The following is a 15261-nucleotide window of genomic DNA, read 5'->3' on the forward strand; positions in this document are numbered from 1 at the left end:
AAATCCCACCTCAGAAGCAGACCTTCAAGTGTTTTCCAGAGTCTCCTTGAATCAAGACTTGGGAAGGTGTGTAAGCTCTTCCACAGCATGATCCACCACAGAACAGTGAAATTTCTGTATAAACCTATCTCAATTCAACTCATTAATGCCGAGTGGAAGTCAAGTAAGTGCGACATTCCTGAAAGTTGAATGTACGAAAAGAAGATGGTGACAACCAATAATTCCCTGTCACAGACACTCCAATAAGTGTACGGACACCTCTGGTTAAGCAGAAAATTTATTCCACTCAGAAAACGAACAGCACATTAAAAACACAAAGACTGGTTAAGCGCTTTCACCCACTAGTATAGTGGGCTTCTTCAGAACATCTTCCCTTTGCCATATCTCGTGTTATATTTAAAATTTGGCGCTACAATCAACAGATACAATATTGTAACCTTGTATCCGTTTGCAACATATGAGCCTCTTAATTCTATACCAACAGTGAGCTTGTGATACATATTAAACATTTGTATCATGTCCTATAAACATCACAAAACAAATTAAATGAAGGTAAGCGGATCAAATACATCACAATTCCGTACAAAACCTGTATATACTCTAACTAAATACATAAATACCTAAACAACTAAATAATTAAATAATAAATATCTAAATAATTAAATGTATAAATAAATGCGTATTCCATTAGCTCATACAACTCCTTTAAAATCTACTATTGAATCTAATGATATGAATGGTCTTGAAGGAATAACATATCAATTCATTAACCATGACCTAGGTTATTACAACTGACTATTATACATTATCTGTAACATTCCATCCATGTGTAAGCATATTTAGAGACTGAATGAAAAACGGAAGATGTATCGTACTAAATCCATGTCTCTCTACATTCCATCTACGAACAAATATAATTATAATAACTCATATTGCTGAATAAATAACTGTGTATAAATAAATATTACATAAGACACTAAATATCTTAGATTAGTATAAATATAAACTGACTATTAATATAATAAATACATTGATAACTTAATTAAATAATACATATAAATACAATAATCAATAAATATCATTTGTTAAAATTGTTCAATAAAATATTCAATACAATATGTGGTTTCAATTGACTGTTAATTATTAAAACCAAGTTAATCTACCTAATATTTAGTACACTTTTTCACCCTAAAACTCCTATTTTTACAGTTGTTTAAACCTTTTCCAAGATAGGTTTACATGAAATATATTCACTGAGGCATGGTGGGGTGGTTGCATCTAAATAAAGTTGCCACCAAACCTCCTTAAAACTCAACACAGTTTTATAGTCACCACCTCTAGGGTCTATTGTAATTGTTTCTAGAATCGCAAATTTAAAATTGTGCATGTCCCCCATCTTTTCTATATGTCTATATAATGCATTTGTGGGGTCCTTCCTAATACAGTATATATGATCGTATATTCGCTGTCTAAGACACCTCTGGGTCTTACCTATATAATAATTTGCACATTCACAACACTTGGCCAAGTATATGAGCATTTTAGTTCTACAATTACCATATTTGAATTTGACTAAAGTTTTTAGTTCATTCTGAATAATCATCCTTTCCTTTTCAAATATGTATGTACATTGATTGCATGTTCCGCATTTAATAGTATGGGTATTATTGGCATTCTTTGACCCCTTACCTACACCTACAGTTTTCTGAACTAATACATTTTTTATATTCCTTCCCATTTTATAAACAAATCTTGGTTTGTTACCCATTACTTCCAATAAGATGGAATCTCGTGAAATCAAATACCAAAATTTGTTTAATATGTTTACTACTTTGTCTGCTACTGGGCTGTATTGTAGTATGAAAGATTTCTGATGAAAAGTTGTCTCTTTGTCATAATTAATCCACACATTTTTAACCTGTTTGGTCTCAATTCTAAATCCTAATAAAGGTTTATACTTAGTACCCCATTCTTGAATAACTATTGTCCTACATTTGACATCTGTTTCGATGGATACCCCTCTCTCTAGAAACAATTCAGTTATAAATTTAATTTCCTCTACCATCAATTTAGCATCAGAAGTCATACGGGCAGCACGTATGCATTGCCCTTTAAATATGTTATGTTTCATATTAACAGGGTGACAACTACTATATTCCAGATAATCATTGGAAAAGGTCTTCTTTCTGTATATTCTGGAATTGAAGCTACCATCCTTCTTGTATATGTAAGTGTCAAGATAAGCTATACCTTCAATATTATGTGCATGTGTGAATTTAAGATATTCACTAGTAGTATTGAGAAATTGAAGGAATGCATCTAAATTTTCCTTACTGTCATCCCATAAAATATATATGTCATCTAAAAACCTTGAATAATATTTGATGCTCTTAAAAAACTTACTAGGAAATAGGACAGACTCCTCCCAGTCAAGCATAACCAGGTTGGCAAATATGGGAGCAGAAGCTGCTCCCATGGCTACCCCCTGGTCTGCTTGAAATACTCACCCTCAAAATATATGAAGTTGTTGTCTAACACAATAGCCATCAATTCCATAATGAGGCACGTTTCATCCCAACTAAAATCAGTATGCTTGGTGATACTATTGCAGAAAGCCTCTAATCCTGCTTGCTTGGGTATGCATGAAAAAAGGTCGATAACATCAATAGTGACAAAAATCAATCCTTCCTTACATCCACCAATGGGAAATGTACCCAAAAACTCCCAGGAGTCCTTAACCATATGAGGTATCCTACTGTATACATGTTTTAACCTCAAATCTATTAACTTTCCCATAGGGAATGTTTTGGATTTGCTACCTGATATAATAGGCCGGAAAGGGGGGTCTTTGGTATCCTTATGTATTTTGGGTATGCCCACCAGTGTAGCTAGTCTCGGATACTTGACACTCAAAAATTTGTAAATGTCACTGGTGATTCTACCATCAATATAAAATTCCTCTATATACAAATCTATCCTTTGATAGGCTATATTCATCTCATTAATAGAGATAGATTCATAATTACCTGAATAATAGAGAATATCATATATTTTCTTTGTATATTTTATACTATCATAAATAACGATACCACCCCCCCTGTCCGGCCCTCACCCTGATGTTGGCATCATTCTGCAATTCCTTTAATGTCTTCCTTTCCGCTTCTGTTAAATTGCTTGTATTGGCTTTGTGAGAATGATAAGATACTAGATAGATCTCTTTTGTCACTATTTTTTCATAAGTATCAACCATAGGGTGAGACTAGGTGGTATAAATGTACTTTTTTTCTTTATAACATTGTCTCTATTATGATTGTTCATATCTGTTTGTTGCATCTGTGATTTATCTTTAAAAAAAAATCGCAAGATTCATCTTCCTAGTAAATTTCTTGAGCTCACAAACAATCCACCAAATCAAAATGTGGGTTGGGTATATATTTCATGCCCTTGACCAATAAATTAAAATGTACCTTGTGTATGTCTAAACTCGAAAAGTTGTAAATATTAAAGTTGTTATATGTATGAATGTTCTCTTGAACTACAATATCTTTATGTACACTATATTAATCTACCAAACTGTCTGTTACCATTGTCCCCCCCCCCCCCCCATTGCCTCTGCCTGGGTCTTACTGGCGACTGATACTGCTGTTGATATTTGTTCTTGTATGACTGTCCCTGCTTGATATCGCCCCTCTGAAAATGGGATTCCTTGTTGTGTTGATTCCTATCCTGCAAAACTTCTTCTGTATATTCCTGATAAGATGTTTTATTGGTATTTTTTACCTCTTTCTTTTTCTTTATGCCAATTATAAACTGAACAGATATCAACACCAGTATCAGTCACCAGTAAGACCTCCTCCAAGCGCATCTCTGTCTTCGGAGCCGGAGTGTTCCGCGCCGTGTGATGTTGCTAGTCTGGTTCCGATGGTGCCTCCGGCACCATCGGTGCCGACATCGGCTCCGACCCCGTCGGCTCCATCCTCGGGGTTCGGGACTCGGGATTCTTCAGTCGGGCCTGAGGGGGACATCTCGGGGCATATTTCGGTTCCGAGTCTCCCTCTCGGTGCCTCGGCTTGGGGAATTCTGACTCCCGTCGTGGTCTCAGAGGCTGGCCGGTCCTCGGACTCGGGGGGACCAGCCGTCGAGGCCATGTGGACTGCGCTGACCAGATCATCAGCTACATCAGGTGGATCGGTCACTCTGTCCCTCACCACTCCGGTGAGAGCCTCTGATCACCACCTATCCAGGGACAGCAGAGCATCAAGGCCTAGGGATACCCCCAAGAGTGGTCCCCAACTTTGAGGGCCCTTCAGAGTTCATGCCTGAGGAGCCCCCTAGAAAGAAAATGTGCAAGAGGAAGCACATAGAGTCCCAGGATGAGTCCCTCGCCTCTGATACTGACCTCGAGGAATCGGAGGGGTCCCCCAAGTCATCCTCTGATGATGTTTCCAGATACAGTTGTTTAGACTTCGATTTCCATGTTGTAGTAATTGCTTTTTTGGCAGTCATCAGAATTAAACATAACAATGCCTAGGCAATTCAGATCCTGTATCCCAGCTCAAAAAAAAATTTTTCTTAGTTTCACCATTTGTTCACCCAATATTTCTGACAGAGTACTCTGTAGGGAATTTGTAAAGTCTACAAACTCATTACACTCCAAAACAGGAAGTTATGTACTCACCATAATGTTCGATGTATGCAGTCCATCAAGCCTCACATTCTTACCCGTGGGTTCAGAGCCGAATATCGGCTCCGACTCGGCCAAACTTTTCTAGCTCAAAGTCTTCTATTGGCTGGGCTAAGCAGGTAACCCATGGTGCACTGCTCCATATCCCCAGATCTAGTTTGCTGTGAAACTCATTCATACCCCATGCATACACAACATCCAGATAAAAGGAATAAGCTGAAGTAAAGAGAAATCTGTAAATAAAACCCTAACCTCCACATCCTCCAGGAAGGGGGAAGGTGGGCGGGTAAGTAAGAATGTGAGGCGAGATGGACTACATACATCGAACGTTATGGTGAGTACATAACTTCCTGATGTTATGTAGTCCTATCTCGCCTACATTCTTACCCATGGGACAGCGTCCCTAGCACCTACACCCTGGGTGGCTCATAGGAAAATACTCCTGAGTACTGTGGAGCCAAAGGATGACCTGCCCCTAGAAGCCACGTTCAATTTGTAATGAGAAACAAATGTGTGAGGAGAAGCCCAAGTAGCTGCAGCACATATATCATCCATTGACAATCTGGCCTGGTAGGCTGTAGATGTAGAAACGGCCCGAGTAGAGTGAGCCTTGACCGGAAATGGCAGATCTTTCCCTCCTGCTTGGTAGGTGAACGAGATGCAACTAGATATCCATCTGGATATGGTGACCCTGGAGACCGGGGACCCAATTTTGTTTTCCGAAAAGGAGACAAATAGTTGATCTGACTTCCGGATATCTTTTGTTCGGTGCAGATAGAAGCGTAACTGTCTATGTACATCCAATTGATGAAATTTAAATTCTGCCTTGTTTGAAAATTGCGGAAAGAATACAGGCAACTCAATGGATTGATTAAGGTTAGACAAGGAAGCCACTTTAGGAAGAAAGGAAGGGTTCGGTCTAAGAGAAACCCTGTCCTTATGGAAGATTAAGTATGGGGGTTTGATAGAGAGGGCTTGAATTTCTGAGACTCGCCTTGCTGAAGTGATTGCTGTTAAGAAGGCTGTTTTCCAGGTCAAGAATTTCAATTCACAGGTAGCAGCAGGCTCGAAAGGTGGTGAAATAAGGGCTTGTAGAACAAAATTGAGATCCCAGGGCATGATAGGTTCGGAGACCGAGGGACGCAGTAACAGAGTACCCTTCAGGAAAGCCTTGCAGAGTCTATGAGCCATGAGACTAGGCTCATTAGCCACATGAAAATTAGAGATCGCAGCCAATTGAACTTTGATGGTAGCTGATGCGGAACCCTGATGGAAGAGCATAGAGAAAAACTCCAAGACTGAAGCGACTGGAGCTGTGTAAAGATCAATTCCTTGGGTATGCTCCCAAATAGAAAACCTCTTCTATTTGCTGGAATAAATCTTCCTAGTAGATGGCTTATGAGAGGAAGATAAAATGTGAACCACTTCCTGTGAAAATTTATGAAGCCTAACTAACGACAGAAGTGGAGCAGCCAGGCTGTCAACTGGAGGGTCATTAGAGATGGGTGGAACTGTCCCGACATATGTGTCAGTAAATCTGGTTGAGGGTCCAGAATTCAAGGAGTGTCCACAATGTATGCTTGAAGAAAAGGGAACCAGACTTGACGAGGTCAGTGTGGAGCAATCAGAATCATTCTGCTTCCCAAGGATTGCGCTTTCTGAATTACCTTTGACAGCAAGGGGAACGGAGGGAAAGCATAAAGCAGACCGGAGGGCCAATTGTGAACCAGAGCGTTCCTGGGTGACTCCCCCTGTGGGGGGATCAGCATGAAGTAGTTGCTGCATTTGGCATTAAGGGGGCTGGCAAAAAGGTCGCAGCAAGGCTGACCCCATCTGCTGAAGATTCATTCTGCAATTAGACGATTCAGGGACCACTCGTAAGGTATCAGAATAGCTCTGCTTAGCCTGTCCGCAATCATGTTGGACTTCCCCGGAATGTGCATTGCCACCAGAAAACATTGGGAAGTTACTGCCCACTGCCACACTCGCATGGCCTCTCTGCACAGGGGGTAAGACCTGGTTCCCCCTTGCTTGTTTAGATACCACACTACCGACATGTTGTCCCGACTGTATTGCAATCGTCCCTAGAGGTAGAAAGCTCTGAAGTGCCTGCAACGCAAGTAGCACTGCTCTCATCTCTAGGACGTTTATATGCAGATGTATCTCGTGATCTTGCCACGTGCCTTGGACTGTCCTGCTAAGATAATGCCCCCCCACCCCATCTGGTAGGCGCCCATGGTCACTGTGGCAACAGGAATGGGTGCAACGAAGGGCCTTCCCCCGTCCAAATTGTTGGTGCAAAGCCTGGTGCAAAGCCACCAACTGAGCTCCTGTTTGCATTTGTCCGTGAGCAAAATGGGGTGAGAAAGTGGAAATTTTTGGAGAGACCATTGAACAAAGAGAAGCCATTGGAGAAGTCTCATGTGCAATCTCGCTAGAGGGATCAACATAATTGTTGTTGCCATGGTCCCCAGGAGTTGGAGAACCCATCTCGCCTTCGCTTTCCTCAGGGGAATCAGGATGTGTATTTGTTGTTGTAAGATTCTGATCCTCTCCTGCAGTAAAAATGCTCGCATTTGAATGGTGTCTAATTCTGCACCTATAAAGGTGACACGCTGCGAGGGCAACAAAGCAGATTTTTCCCAATTTAGTGTTATGCCCAACTGTTGACAAAGAGTGATTGTAGCATCTCTGGTTTGGATTAGTTGATGCCTGGTGGGGGCGGTAAGGAGCCAGTCGTCCATATACGGAAACACTTGGAATCCCTGACATCTCAAGTGAGCCGTCACCACTGCCATACACTTGGTGAACACCCTTGGGGCTGTGGTGAGACCAAAGGGCAGTGCTTGAAACCTGGAAAGGACTGGCTCCCAGCCGCAAGCGTAGGTGACTCCTGGATGCCCTATCCATTTTTACATGGTAGTAAGCATCCTTGAGGTCGATGGAGCACATCCATACCTCCTCTCCCAACAATGGGAGAATCGACTGTAGTGTGACCATATGGAACTTGGACTTCTGTACACAGTTGTTTAGTTGGCTGAGATCTAATATGGGTCTCAGGTCCCCTGTTCTTTTCGGCACCAAAAAGAATCTTGAGCAAGTCCCTAATCTGATTTGGTCTGAGGGGACACTCTGGATGGCTCCTTTTCCTAGCAGCTTTGAAACCTCTAAGGCTGCTTGATCCCTTTGACTGGTCCGGATAAGCACAGCCAGGCACTCCCGCAGGAACGAGAGTAGGGGGAGCCGCAAAAGGAATCGTGGTCTCCCGAATTGCGGGGGCCCCCTCTGCCAATAGGGCGGCATCTCCCTGAATAACTTCCCCCTCCTCTGCCTCTGGAGGGGGACTCACATTGTGCGGCAGGAAAAAACCTCTGTGATTTTTTGAACCACATCTTCCCACCCCCGCTGGACCTTGGGGTAAGGTCTAGAAGGAAGGGAAAAACGGACTCCTATGGCAGACACGGTCATTCCCTCTTGCTCGCACCTGGTGAGGGTGTCTTTCACTTTGGTTCCGAACAAAGAAGAACCATCAAAGGGGGCGTCAGTGAAGGAAGACTTGAAGGCCTCCACAAAGTGACACCGGCGCAGCCAGGCTTGCCTCCTAAGGGCGACTCCTGAGCTTGCTGCCCTACTCGGTCCCTCGGCTGCATACGAAATGAGCCTCATGGAGGAGTTGACAAGGGAGTTGAGGGTAGACACCAGGGCATTAACCATCTGGGCCACTGCCTCAGGGACGTTGCCTGCAAGAGTATCTCCTAACTCCTTGAGGAGATCTTTCTGGAGCCGAGTGAAATGAGACAGATAGTTCTGTGACCGTAAGGTAAAGGTTGCTGACGAGAGGGTACGCTTCCCGTACCAGTCCATGGTCCTAGACTTCTTGTTAGGAGGATGGACGGAGGAAGAGGTCTCTGTTATTTCCTTCTGAGTGGCTGCCGCCACCACCATGGCATCTACAGGGGCTCCTTTGGACAAGAACTCCTTACCCTGGGAAGCAGAAAGAAACTTGTTGGGGCGCCTGGGTATGGGCTCCACAGAATCAGGGGTTTCCCACATCCTTCAACAAATTAAATCAAGGAGCTCGTCGAAGGGTGGGGACACCCAGGAGGCGGAGGGCTGAGCACCAAAGGCCTTAAGGAAGACTGACTCCTCCTCAGAAGGGGCTTTGGACGGCCAGTCAACTCTTTGCTTCAGTATCTCCAGGATGTTGGAGAAGGAAACATCATCAGAGGATGACTTGGGGGACCCCTTCGATTCCTTGAGGTCAGTATCAGAGGCGAGGGACTCATCCTGGGACTCTATGTGCTTCCTCTTGTACGTTTTCTTTCTAGGGGGCTCCTCAGGCATGAACTCTGAAGGGCCCTCAGAAAGTTGGGGACCACTCGTGGGGGTATCCTTAGGCCTTGATGCTCTGCTGTGCCTGGATAGTTAGTGATCAGAGGCTCTCACCTGAGTGGTGAGGGACAGAGTGACCGATCCACCTGATGTAGCTGACGATCTGGCCAGCGCAGTCCACATGGCCTCGAAGGCTGGTCCCCCCGAGTCCGAGGACCAGCCAGCCTCTGAGACCACGACAGGAGTCGGAATTCCCTGAGCCGAAGCACCGAGAGGGAGACTCTGAACCGAAATACGCCTTGAGATGTCCCCCTCGGGCCCGACTGAAGAATCCAGAGTCCCGAACCCCGTGGATGGAGCCGACGGGGTCAGAGCCGATGTCGGCACCGATGGTGCTGGAGGCGCCATCGGAACCAGACTAGCAACATCACACGGCACGGAACACTCCATCTCCGAAAACAGAGATGCGCTCGGAGGAGGAATGATCGAAGCAGGGGTCGGGATGGGCTCCGGAGCCGACTGGGCTGGAGCCAAAAACAATTTTGCCAAAATCGGTAACTGGAGGAGCCTCTGGACCACCCTATCAACATCCATATCCGAAAGAGTCCTGGAGGATTTGGAGGACACGAGGGAGATCGACATCTCCTCTCAGGAGAGACTGGTCTGAGACTGGGCGATCGGCTCCAAAGAGGTTCCAATATAACAGGAGCAGACCCAGGTTCCATCACCACTGACACTTCCTGCGGCCCCGGGGACAGTGGAGCTGAGGAGGTCGATGCAATTTTTGAGGCTTTCTCCGTAGGCTCCGATGAAGCTGATGGAACTGGAGATCTCTTTTCTGACTTGGATGATTTAGACTTAGCGCTGGGAGAAGAATCTAAGACCTCTTCGAAAGAGGGTTTCAAGAGTCCCTTTAGGATCAGCTTATTCTTTCTCTCTTGGAGCACTCTGGAACTGAATGCATGGCAAAAGCTGCAAGACTCCTGCAGATGAAAGTCTCCCAGGCAATAGACACAAATAGAATGCCCATCGGTAATGGACATTTTGTACCCACGTTTAGAGCACTTTTTAAAAGCGGAAGGTTTGTGCTCTTTGGAATCTTTAGACATAATCACAAACAAAACCAACAACGCGACCTAAGAGAAAGTCTGACAGGAAAACTCACAGACACTCAACACCACAAAAAGCGGGGGAATCAGACAAGGTTGAAACAGTACACACACTCTAGAGAGACACACTGAGACCAACTATGCCAAAAAACCTCTAACTAAAACGGTTAATGATTACAAGGGTTGAAGAACCGAAAATCAAACCTCTAATTTAAACAGTTTGACAAACAGAAGTACGAAAGGACTAGGTCCTCTAACTGAAACGGGCCTAGACCGAGGGAAGAGTTATCAGGATACCACAAACGCGCACACTACCAAAATGCTAAAACAACACTAAAAACAATAGCTATGAAAACAGCTTTTTGTTCAGAGCAATAAATTTTCTCAAGACAAGAAAAAAGGTACTTAGCCACAGCCAACAGCGAGACCACATCCGAGCTACACGAGCGGCAAACGAGATCTGGGATATGGAGCAGTGCACAATGGGATACCTGCTTAGCCCAGCCAATAGAAGACTTCGAGCTAGAAAAGTTTGGCTGAGTGGGAGCCGATATTCGGCTCCGAACCCACGGGTAAGAATGTAGGCGAGATAGGACTACATAACATCATATGTTCCCTGTTACCTTTCTTCCCCATCACACCTCCAACACTTGCCATCTACCTAAACAAAAATTCTTTTGAGTTTGACTGGGGTATAAAAAAGTATATGCAAACACTTCCAAGCATACCTCTTAACCTGGAAACATCAAAAATCTGGACAAAGGTCCATGAGAAATAAGTACAAATCTGTATGCTCATTAACATAAAATTTGCATGCATAATTATGTGATCCCACCCACTCCAATGGAATTGTGGGATACCAACTTTTAACGTCAAACTGAAGAACAGACAACCAAAACATGATCATGAAATACAAACTAAGCAGAAGAACAATAGTGTTTTATTTATATTACTATTTGAACTTGTGCAAAACTTAAATATAATTTTAGTTTATAAAAATAAAATTAACTGCGGCCGGCTGCGCTTCAGCCTTCTTCATTAAATAACACAAAATATAAACCGGAACAAAACTGTTTTATTTATATTATTATCATCCGAACTTGTATAAAACTAAAATATAATTATCGTATATAAAAATAAAATTAACTTGTACTAGTCTACTACTACACATATAAAACAATCAAATTAATTCTTTCTAATGAGCACTACACTGTGCATCAACTGGTGAATTGCTTTCAAGAACAAAAAAAAAGTGCAGACAACATATCTCTCAATCTGTTAGCACAACAGTCAGCACTCAGCAGTTAGTGATAAAGCCAAAAATGTAAGGGGTGGGATGTGCGGAGGCCAGAAGTGAAGGAGATAATTTAGTTTAATAAATATTGCCTTTACGAAGTTGGTACAATAATGCGCTTTGTAGTATAATCATTTTCTGAAGCATATGAAGTCTGAGCCTGACACTAAAAGCATCTGTCGTTACTTTGCTTACTGACTTATTGCAGTCCTCAATCTGCCAACAAATGTACATTTCACAATCACAAGATAAAGCACCTTAAGTTAGGACTATTAACAATATACTTCTAGGACAGCAAGCCCTACGCTGGGGTAAAAGTGCACACAAATTCAATACACTACACAGTATTGTAACACAGGTGCAATATGTTATTATTAGCAATCACAGCATACTATGGGTAAAATATGAAACAATTACTATCAGCTTACTAACAACTGCAGCTACAAAGCTTACTGGATGATTAAAATCTTTTACTTTAAACTTGCAAAAAAAAAGTTATTTTGATGACTTAATATATAATTCAATATTATTTTCCAGGAATATACTTTAACATTACATTGCAGTTTGTTATTCATATCCCATGATATGCTATTACTCACCACCCAGCACCCCATAATAGTCTGTGAGGTATGAGATACAAAATTTTTCATTACATCAAAAGTCAGTAATGGATAAACTGAAATTAAAATCAGCAGAAGCTAGAAGGCACAGATACAGCTCCACAGAATTATTTAGTTATATGACTGCAGATATTCTGGCCATACCTCTCAATCTATTAGAGAAAGAAATCTAGACAAAGTCACAAACAAAGGCACAGAAATACAGTGACACTTTTTAAATACTGCTCTTCCAAACTTAGACTGTGGGCAGAATAACAGATTCTGCATAGCATAGCATGAATTTTCTGAAGGATGAAGTCTCAAAATCAAATGTAATGTCTGTTGCCTGCCATTACTTTCTGACTTCAGTCCTCAAAGACCTGCCACTGCCAGTGATTTCCTAGAAAACTACAATTTTATGAGAAACAGACCAATAGCAAAAAGCCAAAAGCTTAACTTCTTTCAGTAGTTTAAAGTATTCATCTTATGGATCTGCATCCAAAATCCTTCTCTCTCCTTTCCTGAATACCTCCTCTACTTCATCATTATCATCCCCTCCACTTTTAATTTCTCAATTAGTGTTATATTTTTTGGACATATTTACTTGCAGAACACTAAAGTGGGGGGCAGCAAATATGACTATTTTTGAAGCATTAAAAAAAAAAAAAAACAACAAAAGTACATACCAACATCTACACCAGGGTTCATTTTTTCTTTTGTCAACTGCTGTGCTTCATATTCTGATAAACGCTTAGTGGTGTCAATATCGTCATCAACAATGTCAATATTTTTCTGTAAGTTTCCAAGAAAGAAAATAATGAATTACAACAAAAATGACAGAAATATAATACCTAATGCAGCATTATATAAAAATGTAATGTGGCAGCCAATACACTTCCTGCAGCCAGTCACTGAAACTCACAATTGGGTATTGTCATTTCAAAGTATATGTCGCATGTTTACATTTCAAGGAAATCACCAGAAATAACGCTCTTCCAGACTACAACTTTAATTTCCTAAGTCTGTAAGCAAACTTACTCCAATGTTACAAGGGAAATTGATTTTCACCTTTCCATACAACTCAACAGTCCAACTATTAAACTTTACCAGGTCTGTATTTTGTTGTCATACTTATCCTGTTAACACCTAAAAACATCTTTTTCTTATTTTACAAAATTGTTTATAAGTTTTAAATGCATGTATTGGTGCATCAGTCAAATCTATTTTGCTTTTACTGGCTGGAAAATTATACATGTTCTGAAGACAGAAAACTACAGAAAATAAGAACCCTTTACTGGGATGAAAAGAAGAAAGGAAATGAAGTAATCACTCCAGATTTGCAGTGTAAAAAAAGGCCAATATGATACTTCAGGTGTACACAGCAGGAAGTAAAGTGCAGAAGAGCAAATGGCACCATCTGAATCACTGTTTACAGATCAGGAAGCAATACAAAGGAAGGGAAAAATAAGGCTTGTATTAAATGTGTCCAGAATTAAAACAGGAAATGGAACTGCCCATGTCAGTGGCATAGAGGGTATAAACTAAGAAACAAAAAAGCAAAGTGGAAAGCACAGCAATACCCAGAGACATCATGTGGTAAAGTAAGCCCAAACATTTAGAAAGGAAGCAAAGTCCTTTAATAAAACACAGTTAAGTCATAGCCCTAGCCACAACTTACCTTCTCCCATCCCTTCTTTATGGCGCTCCTCTGCTTACTAATCTATCTTCCACCCTTACCTCCAGACTAAAAATATGCTACAACAAAATCTCCAGATTTGCCACTAATGATAAAGCCTCCTCCCACCACTGCTCCTCCCTACTAACTATAAACTAGCTAGAACTCCCCAATCAACTAGACTTCCTCCAATTAGTCTCAGCCCACAAATTACTATATCAACCCACCAGCTGCCCTGCTTTATCTAATATCCTCCAACCTTGTAGCCCTCCAAGACCCCTTAGATCCACTCACCAAAACCTCATCTCCATCTACAAACCAAAGCGTCCTGCTGGTCAGCTTCTACTCTCCTTCACTATGAGAGCTTGTGACAACCTAAACACCTTCAAAAGACTACTACACTCCTACTTGCTTCTTCACAGAAAATGTAACTGCACTCCTCACACCATACCTCCCAACCCCCCCCCCTTCCTTCTCTCCTGGATAAACTCCTTTCCCTTCAAACCTCTCTCTTATATTCTGACTATAAGTTATAACCAATCTCCTCCCAGCCGCTCACTCTATGTCTCTCTTCATCTCCTTCATAACTACGTGTAATTTTCTTAACTACTTAGTCTTGGATTCCTTCTCTATCTACCACCCATTCTGCTATAAAACTTTTTTACAACTACATACTGTATGCAATGTAAAAGAATCTTTCTTTTGTTATTTCAACTTGATAAGTAACTTAGCAATGTGAAAAATTCTATACGTTATGTAACTTGTTATGCAAACCTTCAAAGCTTATCAATGTAAACATTATTTGTAACTTGTTATCTGGAGCTTTTCTCCCCGGGCCTCTACTGAAAACGGACTCTCAAGTCCAGTGGACCTCCCCGGTCACCAAACTGGAATAAATAAATATAAATAAATTAAGCACTTTCATCTTTAGAGTAGTTAGGACTTCATCAGAACTACCAAGAAACAAATGTCACATAATTGGGGGGGGAGGCACTGATCGAGTTGCTACAGAGATAGAACAATATGCCAGCATGCCCCATTGTCTGACTGATTCAGAATACTGTGACTACAGGCAAGTGGGTGGGAAGTTAGGGCAGGATAAAACATTTTTTGGTAGCAATATGACACTGCCCCAGGTACCCTGAAGTTCTCACCAGGCCAGAGCATGCGTCAGAATTAAAGCCCTGTACACTCAGTAGACAAGGAGACGCCTTGGGTGCAGCTGATGGTTAGGGAATAAGTAGACTTATGCAGCCAGTGCCTGATATCACAAAGCTCATCAAAACAAACATATGCACATCCCAAAGTGTGGTTTCTTCTAAGAATTTGATGACTACTGAAGTGGTGAACTCACCAAGGAGGGTCCTCATTGTTAGATCTTCAGATCCAGACAAAACTGTGCATTTTCCAGTAAGGCCTAATTCAAAAGCATCTACAGAAAACTAAAACTGGCATATAAAAGTACTAATTACTTAGAGCAAATTGCAACACAAAATGGATCCAAGGAAAAGACAATCAGAGGGTCAAAAGGAAAACTGCCTTTCAGCACTACAGGCAAATAGTTGCTG

The 15261-nt window shown here is 41.9% G+C and overlaps 1 protein-coding gene across 1 annotated transcript in view; it reads right to left on the bottom strand.

Moving 5' to 3' along the window:
* LOC122796950 (zinc transporter ZIP6-like) overlaps positions 1-15261 on the bottom strand; it is a 382396-nt gene that overhangs the window by 159948 nt on the left and 207187 nt on the right. The window contains exon 5 of the mRNA XM_044065725.1: positions 12705-12810. Coding sequence (XP_043921660.1) covers positions 12705-12810 — 106 coding nt within the window. The remainder of the gene's footprint in view (positions 1-12704; positions 12811-15261) is intronic.

This window comes from Protopterus annectens, chromosome 3.part0, assembly GCF_019279795.1.
Source record: "Protopterus annectens isolate FY-2018-M chromosome 3.part0, PAN1.0, whole genome shotgun sequence".
In the NCBI taxonomy this organism is placed as follows: domain Eukaryota; kingdom Metazoa; phylum Chordata; order Ceratodontiformes; family Protopteridae; genus Protopterus; species Protopterus annectens.